Source organism: Perissodus microlepis, chromosome 15, assembly GCF_051167445.1.
Source record: "Perissodus microlepis isolate ML-2025 ecotype Zambia chromosome 15, ASM5116744v1, whole genome shotgun sequence".
NCBI lineage: Eukaryota > Metazoa > Chordata > Actinopteri > Cichliformes > Cichlidae > Perissodus > Perissodus microlepis.
In genome coordinates this window covers 10,543,014-10,564,984 of record NC_140475.1, presented here as the reverse complement: position 1 = coordinate 10,564,984, position 21,971 = coordinate 10,543,014, and the positions used below count along the sequence as shown (strand labels likewise).

Here is a 21,971-nt window from a genome sequence, read left to right as displayed (position 1 = left end):
TCACCTCTGTCAGTGCGCCCCAGGGTGGCTGTGGCTACAATGTAGCTTGCCATCACCAGTGTGTGAATGTGTGTGTGAATGGGTGGATGACTGGTTGTGTAAAGCGCTTTGGGGTCCTTAGGGACTAGTAAAGCGCTATACAAATACAGGCCATTTACCATTTTACTAAAAAACAACTAGAATTAATTAATTATTAGAACATTTTCATAACAACTGTATGTTCTATTTTCAAAAAGACAAATTCTTAGAGACTTTACAGAAGAATCCACCATCAGCCCAGATACCGTTTTCTTCTCCACAAGTCTCATGGACTCAGGCGCTGCATTTCCCACAGGGGGTCACTTTTGTCTCAATAGACTGCGTTACATGCTTTGAAAGGCATGTCATTCTTCTTTGTGCCTTTGCTTCTTCTGGTCTTTTCTTTCTTTTTAGATTTCAGTGCCTTGGTGGAAATGTAGTCTACATGATGGAGGCTTAGCTCTCTTCCTGACAGTCCTGTCATTTTGGCAGGGAACACAGATCACTGAATGTAACACAAGTTGAGGTATGAACAGGTTAAAGACCATATCTTCCTCAGGAACACATTCAAAGTTGACTGTTATTTCTTCAGATCCTACCGCCTCGGCATCCAAGAATGTAAAGATTAGGGGCACCTCGGATACCACTGCAGGGTGATGAATGGGGCTGAGGGATTCTAGGGTCGGCTGGGCAGTGGCTAGTGGTGTCTGAGTTTTGCCTGGTGGTGCTTGTGGTGTCTGGGGGTTTGCTGAAAGGGGAAGGGGAAGTAAGTGGAAGGGGTCTCTCAGTTGTTTTACTGGGAGCAAGAGCACTTTCTTGGAGGATGTGTTTGTTTAAGGGGAACATTCCTGTCCCTCTGAACCCTGCCTGTGCATTTTCAACAGTGGCAGCCTTTCTGCATGCTGGGCAGAAAACTGAGAAAAAAGTAGCTTTTGTCCTGCCTGTCAGATTAGTAGCAAGATGTGTCTGGCGTCATCCTGAGGTAATGACTGAACAAACAACTGACCCCATTCCAAGAAGAGATCAGCATTTATCCTGCTATTAACTAAGACCTGAACAGTAACATTCTCAGGGCAATGTTGGAGCCACTCACACCGTAGTCGTTTCCCTTTGAAGATAATCATGGTTTAACTGAAAACACCTTCCGCATTGAAGGCTGTTAAGAAAGCAAGTGGTAGTTTCACCTTTCTCACCTGCACAGACCTACACCAACCTACCTTGGTTGAGGAGAACTGGTCATGGCTAGTTCATCTTTTCCTGTGTGTGTGTGTGTGTGTGTGTGTGTGTGTGTGTGTGTGTGTGTGTGTGTGTGTGTGTGTGTGTGTGTGTGCATTTAAGTGTGCATTGCTCACAATGCATACTACATCAAGGCTAAAGCACCCACAAACTTTAGATCTGCACAATTAGAAAGGAGATGTTAAAATGTATCTAGTATATGATTTGACATGTATTGATATATTTACTGTTTTTTTGATAAAAGGAACCATCAAATTTCAATGCTGAAGGAGGCTCATTTAAGCTGAAAAGGGTGACTCAATGTACCACAATTCATTAAGGTAAATTGAGCTGCCCATAAAAAATGCATTTTTATTTAAAAAAAGATAGCTAAAGAAAGAAAATGCTTGCTATCTGGTGGAAACGATCACAATATGAAGTATTAGCCCGTTTTTTTAATCAATGTATATTTCCTTCCCTGTTTTTTAATCAACCTTATCATTTTCAAGAAAGATTTGTCAACCAGACCACTCACTCCTCAGTTCTTTTCACCAAGCTGGATGTGAAGCATTTCCCCACCCACAACAGCAACTATAGAGCAATCAAATCAATTGTTTTGTTTTGTTAAAGTACAGTTCTGCCAACAATTTGAAAATTCTTTACGGCCATTGGCCGTAAAAAATTAAAGAGCTTGGAGACTTAAACCTTAAACGGCTCATTTTACCTGATGCCCCAATTTACCTGATGACACCCTATTTGTGCTGAGTACGCAGTACGAAAAAGTGTAACAAAGACAATCAATCAGATTTAAAACAAAATAAAATTAAAATGAATGAAAAACAATCTTAGACCGAAAAAATATTTGATTTTGAGTATTTTAATGTTTCACATGTCATTATGTACCCATGGATTCTTTTCCCAACCTTTCTTCCTTTGGTAAGTCAACATTTCAGGTTGTAGCTCGAAATGTCGAATTCGGTAACTAAAAATCATGACGTTTCAACTTATTTTTTCCAGTCTTATTTTTTTTTTGCCTAGCAATCTTATTCTAATTCAGTTTTTATTATATTTTACTACGACGACTGTTTTCTACAGTCATTGGTAGAAACTAATCGTCCTGTGACGTCAAACGGCTGCGACTTAACGTGTCACTTCCGCAGTGTGCTGGTGTTTACACACAGGAGAATTAATATTTTTAGAAGATGACGGTCAATAAAGCAGACAATATTAGCAGTATCCCCATCGACGGATTCAGCAATTTAAGAATAACGTCGTTATGGACTTTCTTCATGTCGGTAAGCTCAATTTTGTTTCCCCGATTCCAGCGGAGACTAGCAAACTACGCTTCAGCTATTACAGCTAACAGGAGTCTCTTTCAGTTTAATTCAAGTTTGGCAGCTCCATTAACGGTTGTGTATGTGTGTCTCTGTCTTGGTATGCAGGTGCAGTGGTCCGAGTCCTGGCTTATCGGTCTGCTGGTGTTTCATGCTGTGTGCTTGTTCCTGACTTTGCTCACCTGCAAGTATTACAGAGCTCAGATCTGCCACTTCCTGCTCGTAGGTACGTGTCACAAAACAAACTACATTGTTCAAAAAAAAAGAAGGAAACTTGATAATCACGTTAAAAGTCTGTACTGACACACGCTGTGTAATTTATTAAAAACAACTTTAGACAAGCGTCCATTATGCCATTATTGATCCATCTTTATCGTTTTTTTTTACCCAGTTCTATATATACCCAGCTGTCTTATTATCTTAAATCCCAAACAAGCTTACTGCCTATTGTTAGCTGTAGCATCAGTCTCTCAATTAACATTAACAATGGGAAAATAGAGAATATTTGTATGACATTCATTCCCGTTTAGGCTTTCTTAGGCAAGTAAAATGTGCCTTTGATTTTATTATAATTTGGTGTCAGTAAAAGATGAGCTGCTTGGCCGAGAAATGTATGGCGTAAGATCAGATAAGTGGATCTCATGTCGAGTAGAAAGATGTCTCAGAATGTTGCTGGTGTTTCCACTCCCTACTTGAAATAATCATGTTAATCATGCAATAATCGATGCAGACATTAAAGCTAGCTGTTACTGTCAAATTAAGCAAGTCTTTGGACCGCTTCTCACCTCCCAAATCTCTCCCATGACTCCCTTTTTATGGCAACACCAAATGTGCTTGTATGATCTTACTGATTTGCAGTCAGTTTGCATTTCCAGCACCTGCAAGCAATGATAAAGGAGTTGATAAACTCAGTGTCGTATGATTCTGATGCTTTGGAAAAATTGGAACCAGCTCTCAAGTTCTCCGTTTCTCAATTTTTATTCCTAGTAAGTGGGAACTAAAACAATCCACTATTTGAGAGCTGAATTCTAAATCACACCAAATATGAAAATTAAAAATTGAAATCAAAGGTTGATGCAACTTCCTTAATGATGTGCCTGAGTGGTGTCTATCCCTCCATGTGCTTCTGTGCATCCCTGACCATGCCTGGGCATGCTCCTGATGAGATTGGGGACTGTGCCTTTGGCTCCTGGACAATCTGTAGCATTATCTTACAGTAAATACACCAATTTGTAACATCCAAGAGGTTCTCAGTTGTATTGTCTGGGAAACATGAAGGCCATTGAAAGGCATCATCACACAGGACAGCAATGACCCCATCCTGTATGTGGTACGGCTCATATCATTGGCTGATATTTACATTGATTTTTATACATGTGTTTTCTGTCAATTGTTACTATTGACCTGCCATTAACTCATAAACCTAACTACCTGAATTATTGCTCAATTATTGATGTCATCAAGCACGATTTAAGGCAAGGCAAGGCAAGGCAATTGTATTTGTATAGCACACTTTCAGCACAAGGCAATTCAAGGTGCTTTACAGGATTAAAATAAAACACAAAAAATAAAACACAAAACACTATAAAAGTAAAATACAAGAAAACATTTACAAAAAAGCATTTACAATAAAACAATAATCAAGACAATAATTTATATGAAAAAATTAAAACAAACAGGTAGAGAGCCATAAGCAAGTCTAAATAAGTGAGTTTTAATTTTAGACTTAAAAGAGTTCAGTGTCTCTGCAGCTTTGCATTCTCCCGATAATGTGTTCCAGATGTGGGGAGCATAGAAACTAAAAGCTGCTTCTCCATGTTTAGTTCTGGTTCTAGGGACGGTCAATAAACGAGAGCTGGAGGACCTGACTGATCTAGATGGTTTGTACCATGATAGCAGATCCCTAATGTACTCTGGTGCTAACCCATTCAAAGATTTATAAACTAATAAAAGCACTTTAAAGTCTATTCTCTGAGCTACAGGGAGCCAGTGTAATGACTTTAGAACTGGAGTAATGTGCTCTATTTTCTTGGTTCTAGTGAGAACACGAGCAGCAGCGTTCTGAATCAGCTGCAGTTGTCTAATTGATTTTTTTGGGTAAACCTGTGAAGATACTGTTACAGTAATCAAGGCGACTAGAGATAAATGCATGGATGAGTTTTTCTAGGTCTCCTTGTGTCATCAGTCCTTTAATCCTAGAAATGTTCCTCAGGTGATAGAAGGCTGACTTTGTTATAACTTTTATGTGGCCCTGGAGGTTCAGGTCTGAGTCCATTATTACACCTAAATTTCTGGCCTGGTCGGTAGTTTCTAGTTGGACCAGTTTAAGCTGATTACTGATATTTAATCGATCTTTTTTGGGTCCAAAGATAAGTACTTCAGTTTTGTTATTGTTCAGTTGAAGGAAATTATGAGACATCCAATTATTAATTTGCTCAATGCATTTATTAAGAGTTTGGATAGGTTCAATATCCAGTAGTACCAATACTGTGGATTTCCCACGGTCAGTATTTATACGGATGTCATTAAACACTTTGACAAGGGCTGTCTCGGTGCTGTGGTGCCTACGAAAACCAGACTGATAAATATCAAAGCGGTTGTTCATTGTGAGAAAGCTGTTTAACTGCTGGAAAACAGCTTTTTCAATAATTTTACCAATAAATGGAAGATTAGAGATTGGTCTGTAGTTTTGCATTAATGTGCTGTCTAGGTTCTTTTTCTTTAATATTGGTTTGATAACTGCTGTTTTTAAGGCTTTGGGAAAGACACCTGATAGGAGGGATGCGTTAACTATTTGGATCAGATCTTCCCTGATGGCTGGGAGGACCTTTTTAAGAAAACCTGTCGGTAATATATCCAAGCAGCAGGTGGCAGAGCTTAGATTCTCAATAATTTTATCGAGACTTGATTGATTTATTGTTTGAAAGTGAGTCATTTTCTCTGCATAAGTGCTAATTGGGCTTAATGTCGGTATTGGGGTTGAAACTAATGTGCCAATCGATCTTCTGATTTTCAAGATCTTTTCAATAAAGAAGCTGGCAAATTCATTGCAGGCCCTGGTGGAGCTTAGTTCAGGGGCTATTGCCACTGGAGGAGTGGTTAATCTCTCGACTGTAGCAAGTAATGTCCTAGCATTGTTGTTGTTTCTATGAATAATCTCAGAGAAAAATGACTCCCTTGCATCCTTCAGGGCTAGCTGATACTTATTCAGCCTCTCTTTATATATCTCGCATTGAACCTGGAGTCGAGTTTTCCGCCATTTTCTCTCAGCACGCCGGCACTCTCTTTTTTCATTACATACCAGTGGATCACTTCTCCACGGAGATTTCTTTTTACTAGAGACAGTTTTAACCTTGAATGGTGCAATCTTATCCATCATGTCTAAGATTTTGGATAGAAAATCATCTGTCAGTTTGTTTACTGAATGTGTGTTGGTGGATGTTGGTGATTTAAACAAGGTGGAAGTGTACATCAGTTTAAAATATTCAGCTGAGTTTTCTCCAAAGAAGCGTTTTTTAACAGTGATCTTACTCTGATTAGGTATATTGGCTAAGATGTTGCTATCAAATGAAATGCAGAAATGATCAGATAATGCAATATCAGTAACGGCAATGTTAGAGATATTTAGATCTTTGCTAATAAGTAGGTCCAGAGTGTGTCCTCGATTATGCGTTGGCTCACTAATGTGCTGGATTAGATCAAAGTTATGGAGGACATAATTTAATGCTTTTGTTCCGCTATCTTGAAGCTTGTCAGTATGAATGTTAAAATCTCCCACAATTGCTATCTTTAAAACCACACATTTACATTTTCACTAAAAGAGGGAAGGGTATGACTTTCAACGTTTTGCTACAGGTCAGACACTTTAACCCGCACATTAATATCAATAATAGGAGCTTTTAATTCTAAGCATTGAAAATAAGAGGTAAATGACTTAAAAAGCCTGGTTCTTTGTATCTACCATACAAATGTGTGGATAAAATAGAATAGAGTAGGATAAACCTTTATTATCCCACAGATGAGACATTTCAGTGTTACAGAGATCTTACAGCAAGGGAAAATAAAATATAAAAGGAAGATACAAGGTGGTCCTATATACATTAGCAACCGAAGTTCGTATATACAGGTAACAATGTACAGAATATGTATAGGAAAATAGAAAAATTGTATGGAGATATGTATAAAATGTACAGGGATATGTATCAAAATATCCCTGTGTCACAGATTCCCCTGTATCTGCCATCTGTTGAGTCCGTCTTCCACCCTCAGTTAATGGTGGAGAAAGGTAACAGCGTGCCAGATAAGAAAATAAAAACTTGAGATTTCTTAAAACCTAAATTCACTGGTGCCCGTTTAATGCGCATATCAACATGCAAACATTGCGTTATATTTACATATGTAAGAATGGTTTACTAACCAGTCTCAGTGAGACGGTATGTATATGAAAATACACAGGAAAAGAAATTGTACTTTTTATTTGCAGTAAATATTTAAATCCATGACCATATAGATGTTACAGATCTTGGTAGCTTAGATATTTTTTTATAGTTTCAGCAAAGGTGAACCAGTTGCCCCGGAAGAGTTCAAGTGACAACATTATACACAGCTATACCTACGTTACACTCTACATCAGATGTGTTATACATCAGATAGAATCGGCCCACCAAATACTAAAATCTGGCTTACTGCACGGCTTTGGAAAATTGGTTTTACAGCTTTTCCTACTGATAATGACCTCCACTGTGGCCATTCATACTACACCAAAGTAGTAAGAAAGTAACAGATAAACAGTGAAATTACAATAAGTTCCTGTTTTTTTTAACTATCTCAATTCAATTCAAATCTACGGAGCCCCTCTGATGACATGGCCCAAAAAAAAAAAATTGTGGCCACAAAATACTACTTCGTGCGCACGAAATGCTAATTTGTGGGCACGAATTGGGTATAACGTGACAACGAATTACGCATTTGTGGCAACAAAATAGATAATGTGTGCACATCATATTGATACAATTCCTGGACAGCTGCGTAGAGACATAAGCATAAGAGTAGGCTAAACCTATACACCATGGACAGAGACAGTATGATTGAGTTTTATTTTAGGCTGGCAATGCAAGGAACCATTATTACAGAGAGACATTTAAACAGAATATTGAGAGCCCAGTTGATTTACAGACGTAAGTACGACCTGGACGCCGGGATAGATTTTATTGTCAACCAACTGCAAGGGCCTGGGAAGGATCACGGTTATCGGTCAAGTGTTTCGTGCCCACAAATTAGCATTTCGTGCGCACGTTATACCTATTTCGTGCCCTCGAAATAGTATTTTGTGGCCACAATTTATTTATTTTTTGCACCATGTCATCAGAGGGGCTCCGTGCAAATCTGCTGATCTGCATTATAATCACAGTCAGCACAATGAGCTAACAGAACTCTTTCTGTTATTTTACACATTTATTTATTACATGTTTAAGCCCAAAGCAGCATTTCTTTCTCAAGTAGAAAAACTGAAATGCCTTACTAAAATTGCACTTCTCTTTTATATTATATTATCTCCAAACTTCTTTACACTGACAGAAAGAGGAGTTTCACTGGTCTGCCCCACTTAAGACCAAAATGGGGTGTATTTGTCCCGCAATTCGAAATTAATTTGACATCCCTGATGTATGTGGCATGATGATGATGATAGTATTAGAAACTGTTAAATGCTCTTTATATAGACTGACCTGGATTCATTACAAAATGTACTCATTAGCAGTAGTGCTAACATGTAAAGCTTTAAGCACACAAAAAACCTACCAGTGTGTTGCTGAAACACTCTGAGAAGCGTAATTTTTTTCCATGTCAACCTAAAACACATGAAAGCACCAAAGTCAGAAGAAGACCTCACAGTAGGGAAAATAGGACCATTTGATGCAGAGCAAGAATCCCTGCTGCACACAAAACCAGCCAAGCAATGATGCAATCAGGAACCAGACTTTCCAACATTTCCAGTGTTTATTATCTTAACTATCACCGTCTGCAAATGCCTCTCAAAACTATGTCTGAAAAATGACATTTTTTTGAACACTTTCTCATGGCTAAACTGCAAAAACAAACCCCAACCCCTCATTTTTGATCTTGAAATCTCACAAAACATATTTACTGGCTCATAGTGATGATGTAAAATAGCTACAGTTAAAAAGTGTAATGCTTCTTAACATTAAGCCTAATTAATACTGATAAATCTCAAAGCTACCGGTTAACTTAATCATTATTATTATTAATCATTATTAGTAAATCTGCTATACCTTTTACACGTTTTTTCAGCAGTTTTTAAATGTAAATGACTTGATGTTTACATGTAGTACATGTGTAACCTGTGGCTGATATCCCCTCTCTTTACAGTTGGCCTGGTTTATAGTGCTGAATATCTAAACGAGCTGGCTGCCAGAAACTGGAGGTAACACCATTGATCACCCATATTTTCTTTTACTACTGTTGCGCTAAATATTACAGGCGATATGTCAAAGCCAAGAAAATGTTCTTAAGCTTCACTGTTTCTTGCAGGTCCTTTTCAAACTTCCAGTACTTTGATTCCAAGGGCATGTTCATATCTTTGGTTTTCTCGATTCCTCTTCTTCTTAATGCTGTCATCATCGTGGTATGTTTGGCACTTGTTCTCGGCATATATGATTTTTTTTTTTTTTTTTAAAGAAAAAAAATCAAACCCTCCCTCTACAATATACTTTGACAGATGGTGTGGGTGTACAGGACCTTTTCCACTATGACTGAACTAAAGACCCTTCAGCTGAAGAGAAAGGCCCGCAGAGAGAAGAGAGAGAAGAATGACTGATCCGTCTCTGCATGTCCATAAATGGGCTTCATTTGGAGGAATTTGGACACTCGGATTTGCTAATCCCGAATTTTGGAAATGGAAAGTCAGTTCCATCTTATGACTTAAAAAGGATTTTTTTCATTGATGTCGGTTAATTTGAGGAATGGGTGTCTTTTTTGTTTTTTGGCTGTGACTGTTAAAAACCTGTGTACACTATGACATTTCTGAAGACCAAGGACACTTAGTGTTTTGTATTTAACGTGTGAAAGCATGTTAAAATGCACCCCCTCCCCTCAAAAAGACTGTCGTTTTAATTGTCCAGGTGTCTGTTACCCTAAATGTTCATTTTGCTCATTTTTTGATTATCAATATATCAGTCATTTTAAAGACTAGTTGCATGAAACTTGGCCAGGGTGTGTTTTTTAGGATTATTTTTTAAAATTCAATGATCCCCTCTATGGTGTGGTGTATAGCAGTGGTTCTCAAACTTTTCACAATGAGTACCACCTCATAAAATAAATGGCTACTCTGCATTTATTAAGGCTGTTGTGTTTTTAACATGTTGTAACACTTTGTATCTTGTTCTATTTAATCTGAACAAACCCCTAAATAATTCAGTGATCACTGTCGGCCTCTCACGGTTTTTATCATCACTATTCATTTTAAAGCTCAGTTTTTAAAACCTTACGATGTAACTACAACCCAGCCCATGCAGCAGTATATTAATGACTAACCTTATATTGCAGTTGTTCTCCTGACTGAAGTTTGGTCTGTTTAGCATCCTGCCATGCGATTACATGGGAAATACACCGCTCTCAAGGCGCTGCTGCGGTGCTACTCCCTTTACGGCCTGGGTGATGGTACCGCTCTCGAGCTCATGGAGAGCACACTCCTTGCTAGGAACAGATGAGAGGGGATTTCTCTTCACTCATGTCTTTCTCCGACATGCCGGTGCGAGCTGGTCTCACCAACTCCCCGCTGCTGGCAGCGAAGGGTTACCACTCACCCGCAGAAGAAGCAGATTGAATTCTCCTGACTACCAGGAGCTTCAGCATTCAGACAATAGTTCCCGACTCACCAGCAGCATCTCCCACGCCCCCACCGATTCTCCCAGGGGCCTCATCGATGGAGGCTAGGATCGGGGCACCGTGGAAAAGGGCTGTGTTTTTATCATCAATGTGACCCGTGTCGTCTTTGCATACCTCCACAATGGTATATCATTTAATCTTAAGAAAGAAATTGGAGTATTAATGCGTTTCCCACCAGAAGAGCCCAAGCACCACAAGTGGTACGTGTACCACAGTTTGAGAAAGACTGGTGTATAGAAAAGGATATTGGCATATATGCCAACACTGTTTGCTCTCGTACCTTTTTTGTGCCCATTGAGTTCTATTATAATCATATATTTCAAATATACTGTAATCCTGACATGTTATAATGCTTTTCCCTTGAATACCTAATGGCATGAAAAATAGGTTTAGGATGAAATGAGCACTCTCATCACCGGATGTAGGCAAAACTCCAATGTGCAATAATTCATTAATTAATTACATGTGTCGTAAATATTTATGTAATTAATTATTTCCGATTTTAATTAATTATTGCCACATTTAATTAATTATTCAATGATGTATTTAATTAATTCATTATGGCAGTCCTGGCATTTCATAGGAGTCAACTGTGCCAAAATGAATTAATTAAATACACCATTAAATAATTATTTAAATGTGGCAATAATTGATTAAAATGTGGAATAAATAATTAAATGTGTCAATAAATAATTAAATGTGTCAATAATTAATTAATTACATGTGTCATAAATATTTATGTAATTAATTATTTCCGATTTTAATTAATTATTGCCACATTTAATTAGTTATTTAATGATGTATTTAATTAACTCATTATGGCAGTCCTGGCGTTTAATAGGAGTCAACTGTGCCAAAATGAATTAATTAAATACACCATTAAATAATTATTTAAATGTGGCAATAATTAATTAAAAATGTGGAATAAATAAATAAATAATTGTGGCAATAATTAATTAATTACATGTGTCGTAAATATTTATGTAATTAATTATTTCCGATTTTAATTAATTATTGCCGCATTTAATTAATTATTTAATGGTGTATTTAATGAATTCATTATGGCAGTCCTGGCGTTCCACAGGTCTAACCCTTTCACTCCTTTGATTTTTTTCCTCGTACTTTTTTTTTTTTTTTTGCCTTTTCGTCAAGTCTGTCTTTGTCTCTGCCGTGTTCTCCTTCGTTTTGTACATAACTGTTTTGGGGGCAAATAAAATGCAAGTAGGGATTAAAACTTCAGAATTAACGATTACCGGTGCTGGAAATGCTAGCGCTTGATGCAGTGTTTTGATTTTGTTGCTACTCGTACCCACAATGCAATGCGCGAAAGTCACGTGGTCTGTCCATCTCCATTGTTCTTGTAAATACCGTTGGAGAGAGAAAAAAGGACACCGATAGCGATTTTCCTTACTGAGGATTTTGCAACACTGGTCATTTCTGCACGATGAAGCCCACATCGAATTTAGACGAGGATGTTGCTGCAGTCTTGCAGTCTTCCGAAAGCGAAAAAGATAGCACTAGCAATGAAGAAGGGGAGGAATTTCTGCCAGGTAATGAGGAGCCTTGCAGCTCGTCTGAGGAGGAGGAGGAGGAAGAGGCAAAAATGGAGCTTGACAGTCAGTGGAGATCGAAAAATGGGGAAATCCTGTGGTGTCCCACACACGAAGAGACCCTGCGATTTTTTCCTTCTTCCATTTTAACCCCAGGACCAACCCATTACGCAATTGCTAGGATCAGCAGCCCCGTGAGTGCTTTTGATGTTTTATTTGCGGAGGACCTTATGCAGCTAATCCGGCATTTTACCAACCTGCAGGGGAAAAGGTCGGTAAAAGATTGGAAGGACGTAGGAGAGGAGGAGCTGCGGGCTTACATGGGCCTGCTGATCCTGGCTGGCCTGTACAGGTCTCAACATGAAGCTACAGAAAGCCTGTGGGATGGGGTGACAGGACGTGTTATTTTTCCTGCTACAATGTCACATAAAAGATTCCACCAAATTAATCAGGCCCTAAGATTTGACGATCGTCTTTCCCGTTCAGGTGGCAGGGAGAATAAATTGGGTCCTATAAAGGATTTATGGAGCAAGTGGAGTAGCCGCCTGCCCAAATTTTTTAATCCAGGGAGGGAAATATGTGTGGATGAACAGCTGGTCCCATTTAGGGGCCGCTGTTCATTCAAACAATATATGCGCCTCAAACCTGCAAAATATGGGCTAAAGATCTGGGCCCTATGCGATGTGAAGACCGCCTATGCCTGGAGGCTGCAGTTGTACACAGGGAGGTCTGAATCAACAGGGAGGTCTGAATCAGCAAAGAGGGCGGTTAGTCAAGGAATGCAGGTGGTGCTTGATTTGACAGACGGGCTGAAGGGCCACACAGTAACAATGGACAATTTTTTTACATCATTTCCTCTTGCAGAGGAATTGAGGAAAAGGAAGATGGCCCTGGTGGGCACTCTGAGGATTAACAAACCTGAGCTGCCCCCACAGCTGCTGAACATTCAACACAGAAAGTTAATGTCCTCTGTCTTTGCTTTTAGTCGCAACGCTGCTTTGGTATCCTACGTGCCAAAGAAATCAAGAAATGTTCTCCTGTTGAGCACAAAGCACCGTGAGCCACAAGTCGAGAACTCTGGCAAGAAAAAGCCCCAGATCATCCTGGACTATAACAAGTGCAAAGGGGCTGTGGATCATCTAGATCAGGTAAGCACAATTATACATCAATTATTTGCCAAATTATTTATGAGAGTCCCATCAGTTATCTGATAACATAAATGTGATGATGATAGTTTGGATAGTTACAGTGGGGGTTGTATAAATCTGTTCATGTCATCTGATCATTTCTCTTTATTTTGCAGGTTTGTGGCACCTACTCCTGCCGTCGGAGGACACGTAGGTGGCCCATGTGTCTGCTGTATCACATGCTTGATGTAAGCTGCTACAACGCTTTTGTCCTCTTCACTGCTGTGGACACAGAGTGGAACAGAGGAAAGCAACATATCCGGCGTCTGTACATAGAACAGGTTGGCAGAGCCCTTATCACCCCGACCATGATGAACAGAAGCCACCTGCCTAGAACACCGTTTGCAGTCAGCCTGGTCTTACAAGCCCAAGGCAAAGAGCAGAAGCAGCAGGAGAAAGAGGAAGAGCAGCAGGAAGAGGAGGAAGAGCAGCAGGAGGAGGAGGGGGAGTCGCCTTCCAAAAAGCGGAAGCAGTGCGCATCGTGCAAACAGCGCAAAAGGATCATAACCAACTGCAGCAAATGTGGTGCCCCTGTCTGCAAAATCCATTTCAAAACACTTTGTGGTTCATGTTATAAAAAGTAAATTACATCTTTGTTCAGTTTGTTGTTGAGTTTGTTCAGCTCAGTTCAGTTTGTTTTTGCAAAAAAGTGTCATTGATCCAAAAATAATAATGCATCTAAATCAATGTTGTTATCAATTACTGACCTATTATGGTAATAGCCTCATCCCAAATATTTTGTTTTGCAACCAATTTTTGGAAAATATTGCAGATTATGTTTTTTTCCAATAAAAAAACAGGGGCCTTTATGACAATAATAGTATATAAATATACAAATATTAATAAAAAATAATCAAAAACATTATACCTATGGTTAGGTCTAAGGTTGCTGAAAAGATTTGATGTTAATAAAGTGGGGAAAAAAAATTATATATGACATTGTTATAACACATTTGTGAACGGGATCATGTGGGGTCCCGAGGGCAAAAGTTATCTTTTTTTTTTTTTAAACTCTCATTGCTCCAAAAATAATAATGCATCCAAATCAATGTTGTTGTCAATTATTGACCTATACAAGGCTGCAATTACCTCATGCCAAATATTCTATTTTGCAACTAATTTTTTGAAAAATATTGCAGATTATGGGTTTTTCCAGTTAAAAAAACAGGGGTCTTTATGACAATAAGGGCATAGAAATATACAAATATTAATAAAAAACTAATGAAAAACTGTATACCTATGGTTAGGTCTGAAGTTGTTGAAAAGATTTGATGTGAAAAAATTAATTCATTTATGATATTGCTATATCACCTGTTGCCTTGGGACCTTTCGGGGTCCCGAGGTTAAACTGTCTTTTAAAATTTTAAAGGTACTACAAGGGTTAAATTTAAGTCTTAATAAATTCTGTGTTCCTGCAGCTTTGTATCCCCAGATTGGTTAAACTTATCTGACATGTCAGTAGCTGTGGGAGGTTGGAGGGTCTCTGAAGTCCTATGAATTGTCAGTAGGGCCTCAGAGGGTGGAAACTCTGTGCAGGACGCACTGTGTAATCAGATGTGCCAGTCCCCCAGTGCACAACAGGTTTCGTGCAAGCTTCAACTCCCCACACCTCTCGATCGTGCCAGGACTCTCCAGGACTTCAAAAAGCTCTGAGCACTGGCTCTTTTTCCTCAAGGGATGGGAAAGGCATAAATAGATGTGAATAATATTCACATTGTAGTTTCCTATCTTTGCAAACAAAGTAACTGTACAAAGTTGTATTGTTTATTATTCCCACCTAGGAGCAAATGTAGCCCCCATTGCCACGAAGGAAGCTCAGGTTGAATCTTCAGCATTTGATGTGCCTGTATTGATGAATAAAGGTCAAATAGATTTAACATGTTTGCTGTTTTGTAGCATGAAAAATACAAAATTGTAAAAAAGGCAGAAACAACTAAAAAGTTTATGTGCAGGTTGGTGGTTTCAGTAAGTCTCTGGGAACGACGGTGCACCACTAGAAGGCAGTATTAGCTAAAATGACATGAGATGTGCAGCTGTCCATACTTGAGAGAATCATTCCTCTGTCCACCCTACATTTTTATTCTTTTTTATCTCTGCAAAGATTTGACAGGGTGTTTATCTTGGCTACAATGTTGTTTTAAATTTTATTTATATCACTCATTTGTTTTTCCGGGCGGATGAATCTTAATATATATATTGGCGTGCTTTGCCTACATTCATCTGTCAGCATCTATTAAGAAGGAAGAGGAACGGTGGTGTTGCACTGATAAAAGTTGGTGTTGTGAGTGTGTGGGTGTGCACACGTGAATCAAGATTGATCAAGACTCCGTCCCTTGTGCTGAAGGCTCCTCCAGGACAGCTGGTGAAACATTACAAGTTTCTCTGTGAAAGCAGGTGTTAAACTCACGTATGTATCGCCTGTGAGACTGCTTATCACAAGACTGTGTTACTACATTTTGAGGTACACCACAACTGATGCAACCATCTCATCTTATCCAGACACATGAGTCACATACAACTGATTAATGATTAAGTACCCTCCCTAGTTTCAGAAGGCTTTTTTCTTCTGCAGCAGAAGGCTAGAGTGAATGCTTTCCCTTGTTTAAATCTGGCTTCAGTTGGTGCGAATTTTGATGCCAAATTCACCAGTTCATGAATCTCACATATGGTTGCTTTCTTTTTGTCGTAGAACCGTATATTGCACAACATCCAGTCAGCTGCAGTCCTGCGAGTAAAAATACTTCGGATAAAAGAAGAAACATGCGTTAGAAGGAGATCTGAGGAGATTGTGCAGTGCACTGTAGGTCATGCAAGTTATTGGACGTCGATGCTGATGAACTGCATGGTTCATATCGGTTTTGATGAATGACTTGTATTCTCAGTGGGTAATTAATCATGAAAACCTATGATTAAAGACAGGGAATACACACAAAAACCCCTGATTTCTATTGCAGATGAACATCGTGCCTTTGTCAAAGGCTCCCGCTAGCCAAAGACACATTGACCCTTGATAACCTTTTTATTGAATATTGTAGAATGTTCTGTACATTGTACACTGATGGATGTAAATTAAGACAAACAACTGGTACAATGTCTACCAAATGTAATGAGCCGTTTATAAGGAATATGTTGAATATAGTAAGTTAAAAACAGTATAGACACTTTAATAAACAGTTTGGGATTACTGCCGGGAAAATGACATATCAAAGATGAATCATGTATATGGATTATGGCATGTGGGCTGATGCTGAAGCTTGCGCAGGATTTGAGGAATCAAAACTTTATGGTGAGAGCGTTGAAACATGAGTTATTCTAAATAGACTGATCAGCCACAACAGTAAAACTGCTGACAGGTGACGTGAATGTCACTGATCCCCTTGTTACTATGCAAAGTTCTGCTAGGAAAACTTGAGTCCTGCATTTATGTGAATGTACTGTGCTGTGCAAAAATCTTAAGCAATCCCTCTTTTCATTATTTTTTGCCTGGAAAATGGCAAATAAATGCAACAACTTATTGTTGCAACTTATAAGTGAACAACTTATAAGTGAATAAACAACATATATGGCGAAAATAAAGCCTGAAGATACTAATGAGGTTGCAATTTATTGACCACCTTTATTTTAAAATGTCATTAATCTTCAGAAATGGTTCTCCAGGCTATTTGAAGGACTTTCTAAGGTCTTCTTTGGATGTTTGCCACCTTATATGTTGTTCTCAGTCAAGATGATCAGTCAGGTTCCCAGTCAGACATCTTTCATATGATGCTTTATGTGGGATCAAAATCTGATGGTACCTTTCTGAATTTATAATTCGATCTATTTTGACAAGATCTCTAACACAACTGCCTGAAGTGCAGCCACAAACAATAACAGAGTCTGTGCTGTGTTTTACAGATGGCTGATGGCTCTTACTTTTGTACCTCTCTTCTGACGTCCTCCATACATTGAATGATGATTTGAATAAAAAAAAATTTGGATTTATCTGTTCAGCACATTTCTTGTGTAACTTTTCATTCTTTTACTTCCTTAAGTATGGTTTCTTGACAGCCACCGTTCCACCAAGACCCTTTATGATGAGGCTTCAGTAAACAGTAGATGATCAACTGAAGGGCCAGATGCATTTTTCAGATCCTGTGTCAGAGTTTTGCCGGATTCCTTCCTGTTTCTTAAGGATGTATCTTTTAGATTTAGATTGTTTTGTATTTTGTTTTGGGGGGTTTTCTCAGTAGTCATACTTTCTTTGTCTTCTGCTTGTCCAGATACCTCAAATCTGAAGGACACGGTGCACATTGTAGTGAAATATGCCAATTTTCCCGCTAATAGCTCTTTGGGATTCACCTTGTTTGTACACATATACGATTTTTTCCTGGCATAATTATCTTTAACATTATTTTTTGTAGATTTAACTAAAGAAATGGGAACAAATTATGTGTTTTTATGACAGGCTGCAAGTATCTGGAGTATACAGGAGTATACATATCACTATTATTGTCATTATTATTTTATAGTATTGTTCTGTTTATTTATATCCTGCTGCTAAACTAATTTCCCCTTGTGGGACAATAAATAAATTGAAATTGAAAAAGGTATAAAGATTTAAAGTTGGTTCTTTGCTAATTTGTCTGCTAGACACAACACTGGTGTCCCTTGAGTTGACGCTCGAGTGATTGATATGTCACTGTTAAATGAATTAACAAATAAAACATTCATCTGAAAATGGTCAAGTACAACAATGGACTGAAAATGAGTGAAAAACCAGCCAAAGTCCAAAGCAAAACTTTGAAACACCTGGAGAACTATTGCTCAGGACCAATGGAAAAGTTACAACAAATTCTGGCTCCTCAGAGGCAAAATATAATGAACTGAGGGGTGACACAAGACCTTTTCCACAATATTGTATTCTGCTGTTTACTATCCAACTAAACAATGTTGCAGAACAAGCTTGCCACACATAGCAACAGCATTCCCTGATGGCAGTGGACTTACCCGGCAGGAACGTGGGCCTTCTACATTGCAGCAACTCTTCGGAGTAGCTGGACAAACATAATGATCAGTGAAAAGTGTTCAACCCTACTACAAGTTTCCCAGATCCCAATCCACTGCACAGAAGCCATTGTCTCAGAGTCTCACTGTTGACAGAACAATTCAGTGCAACAACGCCTCCATAACCTCCTATTCAAAATAAATGAATGGGCGGTCCTGGCACTTCTCAGCAGCTTCTTTTGTCATGGACAACATGACGGCATGTTTTGAGAGACTGATTACTGCTTCAAAAATAGCTCAACAATATGTGCTTGAGACATGTGAGAGTCAAGGGTTAGTTTACATTTTTGGGGAGAGGTTCCTGAGGCAGAAAGTTGCACTCGATGCCTCTGAACGAAATTTTAAAGTCCCTCTAAAAGCAAAGAGAATACACTGCACAGCTTGGCACATGGAGAATGAATACAAGTGTGGAAATGATCGGCTCTACTATCACCATCATTCTTACGTCTACAGAATGAGGTTACATTGCAAGGGTGTGTTGGGCAGATTAGTCAAAACATTTGAATGTATGTGTTTTTGTGTGGGTTGTTTTTTTTTTTACTCTTTTTCTTGATGCTAAATTTTCAGCAGTGTCACATTCTCATTTTAAAAGGTGAAGAATTCATGTGTCTTATCTGTATGTGGTGTGATTGTTTTTTATTCCTACAGTTTTTTCAAGTGTACTGAATGCCTTTAAAACTAAGTATACAAAATTATACATTTTCTTTCATTTTTTTCTTTTTATTTCTTTGTTTGTATTTTGCAGTATGCAAAGTTTTCCTTGGTAAACACTCTTTGGGTTTTTTTTGTAAAATGCGTGGCATGATAGGGAGTCAAATTCCCGACCTGAATTGTTATTTCAGTCTTTCACCACCACGGATAAGATCCACCTATTTGTAAGAGAAGTCTCTGAGTGAAGCTTCCCTGTCAGGATTGATTTTAAACCTGTAAAGAAAACTTCAGACTCAAAGACGTGACCTACAGTAGGTTTCATTTATTTTATGTTTTTGATTACGGAGCCAGCTGGCAGCAGACACAGAGAGACTTTTTTTTATTATTTCATAAAAAATGGCAATAAACAGATGTTCTGTAGCACAAAATGGTTGCTTAAAGTTTATATCTGGAGAACAGAAAGGAAATGATCTCAAATGATGCCAGAGCTTTCTGTCGTCTGTCACAGTGTTCTCTCTCGTTCTTTCTATACAGTTTATGTTGGCCCCAGCTGCACTTCTCAACATCTGCAGTTGACTGGGTAAGATGTTTGGCACGTACTACGTTGTTACTACAGTGTTTTGCTCATTAGGGCCAGTTCCAACCACTTTTACATAAACCTTGCAAGTTCATCAATGTACATTCCTCAACTGCAGCTGAACATAAATATAGATTAAGCGAGACATCAAATAATTTAGTGTACAACCCCCCCGCCCCAACACAAACACACACGCACACACACTTGTTTCTGCACAAGAGGATTTATGTCAGTTTTGACGACAAACCAGCAGTTTAGTCATAGCTCATAACATCATGAAATGATGTATACAATATGTTATTCAAAATGTCTTTAATAGATATGAACCAGTGTTTCATTGATCCTATGTGGCTTTACAGTTAATAAATGAAGACTGCATGAACATACTCAGGGGCTGGAGGATGTAACAGTTATTTTTTGCTGAAAACATAGGTTGTATGAATGTCTTCAGAGTGTAGGGGAAGGTTTTTGATGACCGTATGGTATGTCTCCCTAGACCAGACCTTCCCAAAGTGTGGGGCCCGCCCCCTAGGGGGGCGCAGAGCCATGGCAGGGGGGCACGGGATGAAAAGGGGGGAAAAAACAAAACGCTTGGACACTGCTAGCACGGGGCGCCTACAGAAACGCAAAGCAGGAGATGAAGCATCGCTGAATATGTTTCCAAACCAACTTCATTCTAAGCCAAAGACTAGAAAATATGGTGAAGCATATCTTCCCTTTGGCTTCACCTGCACAAGTGCCAAGGTAGGTCTCCCCTGCAGAATTGGTTTTCCCTTCGTCAGGAGCAGCGCTGGGCTGTTTAAATCACGGACAAACAGTATCCCACATTTCTGATTTTTAGTTCACAAACACTTCTTGTAATGACTAACTACTCCTGACATTTTGGAGATATACATACTATACTATACTTTATACAGTAAAGTTACAGCGGGATACAAATAATATCAGGCTGATCCTGAGAGGCAGGTACTCTAGGGGAGCTGGGCAGCGCAGGTATCTGCTTCTCTGTGCAAGGAGGAACGGGATGAGCACTGCCACTGCCTGACCTCCAGCAGTCTACCGGTTATGAATGACTAGTTGCACCCTGCGCTTTACACAGATGAGGGCAGGTTCACCCCGAGTACATGTGAGAGATGTAAAAGGGTCTGGAGAGGCTGTGTCAAACATTATGCTGCTTGTGACATCCTTTCAGAATCACCGGTTTGATGGTGGGTCAATCATGGTTTGGGGAGGCATATCCATGGAAAGACACACAGACCTCTGCAGGCTAGGCAACTGCACCCTGACTGCGATTAGGTATTGGGACGAAACCCTTGGACTCATCATTAGATCCTACATCCTCCTGGCCTCATGTGGTGAGAGTGAGCAGGCAGTTCTTGAAAGATGAAGGAATTAATACCATTTACTAGTCCCAGGGCTCAACTACATGTTTCAGTCCATCTAAAGAGGCCAGGCTATAGCACGGACTATTCTTTCATACCAACACATTACCCAGTCTATACCAGTATAGATATTTTGCATGATTCATCCATCCATCTATCCAACTTCTGCTTATCCATTTCAGGGTCATTTTACATGACCCTTTAGCAACGAGTACTGGGAGCAGCGTACTCTGACTTGATGGTGGTGTCCTGTAACAGCAACATCTCTGCTGGTTGAGTCACGCTGTGACTGGGCATGCTCTGTAATGCAATAACGAGAGGAGAGAGTGTGATAGATGACTCACTCCGGGTGTTCTTATGAATATCTCAGTGTGATATACATGATTATATAGACATATTCTATTAAACCTTTCCAAGGTGTGGGTGATGTCTAAAGCCTGCCGCTCTATAATAGAAATTTAAATAAAATACCCAGTTATTACTGGAGGACATACTTTTATTTTGACAGAATTTAAAAATCAATATGACATTTACAGCATTTCGATTACATTAATCCTGTCTCCAGGATTAATACTAAAAGCCACCGGGGGCTTGAAATTAGTGACTCACTCTCAGGATTCAGTGAGTCATCAAACCGCCTGTATCACTTACTGCAATTTATGGCCCGCATAGAGGATGATCACCTTCTTTCATTATGGTTTGATTTTAGCGTAGCTAGTAAAAACAAAGTCATGATTAGCAATGTAATCTGCATAGCAGAAAAGATTGTACATTTTGATTGTCTTACCCTCACAGCCCTCAGATTTGAGTGACTTTTAAATACTCTAATCAATAAAATCGGTAGCATCTGGACTGTAAACACAGTAATAGCCACAATCAGTTAAGCACAAAGACACACTGTTGCATTGGTTTGATATTGCATTGAGAGAGATAAGGAAAAATGAATCATATGAACATGCCAAACGCAGGAAGCTTTCTAAAAGTTCTAGTCTGTGTTTGTGAGAAAGTTTAAAATATATCAAGATCACTTAATAAAATTCAAGAAATCTCACACTGCCACTTTATACATCAAATGTTTCTCAAAACAGATGTAAGCACTTGGAAACAAA

At 38.9% G+C, this 21,971-nt stretch overlaps 1 protein-coding gene across 1 annotated transcript; it reads left to right on the top strand.

The window, feature by feature from the left end:
- The first annotated feature begins 2,356 nt into the window (after positions 1-2,356).
- tmem18 (transmembrane protein 18) lies at positions 2,357-9,921 on the top strand. Its single transcript, XM_084953784.1, has 5 exons — positions 2,357-2,528; positions 2,676-2,793; positions 8,955-9,009; positions 9,117-9,210; positions 9,304-9,921. The coding sequence occupies exons 1-5, from the start codon at positions 2,436-2,438 to the stop codon at positions 9,400-9,402; spliced, it is 459 nt and encodes a 152-aa protein (XP_084809910.1). The 5' UTR covers positions 2,357-2,435; the 3' UTR covers positions 9,403-9,921.
- The last annotated feature ends 12,050 nt before the right edge of the window (positions 9,922-21,971 follow it).